Source organism: Branchiostoma belcheri, unplaced genomic scaffold (genome assembly GCF_001625305.1).
Source record: "Branchiostoma belcheri isolate BF01 breed outbred unplaced genomic scaffold, Haploidv18h27 scaffold9, whole genome shotgun sequence".
Lineage (NCBI taxonomy): Eukaryota > Metazoa > Chordata > Leptocardii > Amphioxiformes > Branchiostomatidae > Branchiostoma > Branchiostoma belcheri.
The window spans coordinates 2,873,739-2,877,387 of NW_017804575.1; the positions used below are offsets into that span (position 1 = coordinate 2,873,739).

The 3,649-nt window shown below is 38.4% G+C and overlaps 1 protein-coding gene across 5 annotated transcripts in view; it reads left to right on the plus strand.

The window, feature by feature from the left end:
• LOC109487836 (carbonic anhydrase-related protein 10-like) overlaps positions 1 to 3,649 on the plus strand; it is a 181,495-nt gene that overhangs the window by 144,652 nt on the left and 33,194 nt on the right. For all 5 annotated transcript variants that reach the window (XM_019791925.1, XM_019791926.1, XM_019791924.1 and 2 more), the window contains one exon: positions 613 to 708. In XM_019791925.1, coding sequence (XP_019647484.1) covers positions 613 to 708 — 96 coding nt within the window. The remainder of the gene's footprint in view (positions 1 to 612; positions 709 to 3,649) is intronic.

The following is a 3,649-nucleotide window of genomic DNA, read 5'->3' on the forward strand; positions in this document are numbered from 1 at the left end:
CATTTTGGGTAACCATGAAGGCATCAGAATTGTATGATCATGGAGAAATATTGCCCGATTGAATTACATCATAGAATGATGTTTTGTTACTTATATGATCTACATGTACATTGTAGACCACAGACCAGTATTTACATTGTACATACATACATGTACATATCCTGGCTTTGATTATACTACTGCCGGCTTCCCTGTCTCATCAGGGGTGGGTAGCACTCGGCATGGTTTATGTTTCATGTACACATTCCTGGCAACCCCAATCACCATGTCCTACCACCCAGGGCAACCCCGGCAATCAACTGAAACCAAATCTCCCCCCACCCACTTACTTCCAATCCTCCTCGGTTTCCTGTACTGTATTGTATTGTACTGTATAATTGTATTGAGTGATGCTTTAACATTAATTTTGTAATTTTTGAGCAATTAGACTTACACAACCAAACGTACACTTTGTAACTTTAATGTGAACAATGCTATTGTAACAAACATTACCCAATTCAGGGAAGGCACAACATGCCACTGCCAATGTACATGTATGTATGAAATTGTGTGTAAAAATGAGAAACAGTAAAATCTAACGCAAAGTCTCTTGTTTGCCCCCTCCCCCTTCAGCTGCAGCTGCTATTTTACAACTACGACCTGTACGGGGACCTGGCGGAAGCCACCAAAGGCACCAGTGGACTTGCCATCATCTCTCTATTCATACAGGTAGGAAACTGCAAGAACTGCAAGTGGGGTCATGTGGCGTAAAAAGTAATAGCGTGTTCAGTTCAGGACCATTAAGAGAAACAGCCACTCACGGGCAGACATCATTATAAAAGGGAGGAAAGTTGAATGTTCACAAAACTTTTTTTTCAACATTGGCAAAGTTTTTTCATGGCCAAGTACACCAAGTTGTGTGCTTTCTGGGAACGTGAGCTCAGTAGGAGATAGGTCTTCTGTCAACCAATTAAAGCTGATATACAGCTAGTTCAAATTATGCTGAGAACCTCCAAGCACCAAACCGTCAGATTAGTTTCTTAATTGGTTTCAAAATTGAAGACCTTTCCTGGGAGAGTTATATATCCTAGATTATGTCTTTGCATCCTTTCCCTATTGCTCGTGTGGTTAATCATGGCTTTCCCCAGTCATGCAATTTTTATCTGGAGTAGAGCAAGAGATGATCGCCGACGGAGCAGAGTACAGCGACTTGTTATCATGTATTTCTCATTAGGAAACATGCGCTGATGGAACGTGGGACTTGGGAGTCCCGTCGAGCGGTAGATTAAAGATGGTTTAAAGATTAGAAACCACATGTGTGAAGGCTTACCAGAATTATGCCACTTCTTCATGTATAACTTAAACAATCTTCTATTCATGAATTCTGATAAGAAAAACTGCATCCATGATTACTAAACGTACAACAGGACTTGAAAGACGTTTTTCTGCACACCAGGTGCACTGGTGCAGGTAATATTGAAAATTACCTGCTCCAGACAAATTTTACCTGCACCACTCAGAATTTCGGAAGTATGGATCATACTAAAAAGTTTTCAGAATCTATTGCCATTATTTATTTTATACCTGGTGGTAACAGTAAATGCAGCAAATAAAAATCCAAATCCACATGGATCAGTGCAGGTTAGGTGCTGGTAGACATCAGAAATACCTGCACAGCTCCAATTTTACCTGCACTAACCTGCATATACCCAGTACATGGACCAGTGCAGGTTAGGTGCTGGTAGACATCAGAAATACCTGCACAGCTCCAATTTTACCTGCACTAACCTGCATATACCCAGTACATGGACCAGTGCAGGTTAGGTGCAGGTTAGACATCAGAAATACCTGCACAGCTCCAATTTTACCTGCACTAACCCGCATACATGGACCAGTGCAGGTTAGGTACAGGTAGACATCAGAAATACCTGCACAGCTCCAATTTTACCTGCACTAAGGTGCATAATGCAGGTGGTATTTTAAACCTTGAATATATTGTGACTAGCTCACAAGTATTGAAAATAGTATCAGATGTGCTAATAGGAACAAAGGTCCTAATTTCTTTCTTCTATTCATGTCCACTAAGCTTAGTGAATTAGTTTATAGCAATGTATAAACTATACACAGTCCTTTGTTGTAGCTGTCAAAAGGTAAACTTATTCATACTTATTTCATCTCATCAATTTGCAAACTGAAGTAGAAAATAGAGCACATGGCGTTACTTCCAAACAGTTGAGTAATTTCTGGCGTTGTAAAACGTCGTTAAAAGCCATAAGGAGATAATTTGCATTCATACGTGTGGTGCGCCCCTTTTATAAAGCAGTGTAGACCACAACAATTTAATTTGTTGGTTCTTGTTTTTTTCATAAAAAATGTGAAGAAACAGGGCGAAAAACATAAATAAAAACAGGCCCAGGCATCCTATTAAAGCCCCAAATGCTAGTCAACGCAAAAGGCTGGGTTGATATTTAAACAATGAATTTTGAACTTTTAATCAAACCACTGCATTGATAGATGGAAAAACTGTAGGAACTAGGAAGGAAAGGAATTCCTCAACTGTTGGGGGAAAAAATATGTGTGAGCATTTTTGAGTTGATTCAGAACCAGAATCTTTTTTTTTCTTTTTTTGCAAATCAGAAAAAAATGAAGAGGCAAATCCGAGAACCAACAAATTAAATTGGTGTGGCCTTACAAAGCAGTGTTGCAGGCTTGCAAGATTGGTCTTTACGGCAGGATTTCTGGATACAATCTTGAGTCAATAGGTAGAACAATAAAACAGGGTGCTAATGGTGGACTCCATTCAGTACTGGGCGATGATAAACCCACAGCATAGGCTGTGCATATTGAGTGAAACCAAGAAAAAGATGTAACAGTTGTATTTCCATTCCTGGAAAAAATTACATTTGGTTGGGAGGGATTGTCTTTTTTTGTCATACCTTTTCATTGGGCTTATTTTATGGTAGAAGGGAAAATATTTTTTTCCATTGTTTAATTTTGGAGTTCTGGTTTTAAAACAATTCTGCAGATAAAAATTATATGACATTGTACAGTGTTATGATTTTCCACCAAGTGGTTAACCCGAAAATGAAAAGGTTTCTGCATTTACAGTAAATGTGAGAAAGATACTAGAAATATTATGAACTGGAGAGAATTATATTACACGTACCTATGACTATTGATCATAAATGGCTTTGGTAGGAAGTATTGGATAATTATTACTTTGAAAGGAAACTGGCCTTAGGGAAAGTGCACTATGGGTTACAACAATGATGGAAGTTGTCAGTAACAAGTCCAATATGTGTTGTACATATCAGATCTTATGAGAAATCGCAACAGAATATGGTTGTCAATGTACCGATGCAGTAGATTTCCACACACATTCCCATCAATTGTCATACATATTCAGCCCTTGAGTCATTTTGTATCCAGGCCATTTTGTCTAGTAATGTTTGACAATAGCAGTATTATCTCTAAGTGAAGAGTCCAATATTCTCACCTCAAAATCAATTCAATTCATATAAAAATCCATCTACGTCATTTTAATGACTGACTTTCTCACATTCATACTGCATTTGCAAGACCATTATTGTTTTCTGATGTTAGCTTTACATCCAAATCTCCTCCCCTATACATCTTTCAACCCTCAGGAGTTTGGGAGTAATGTAACATT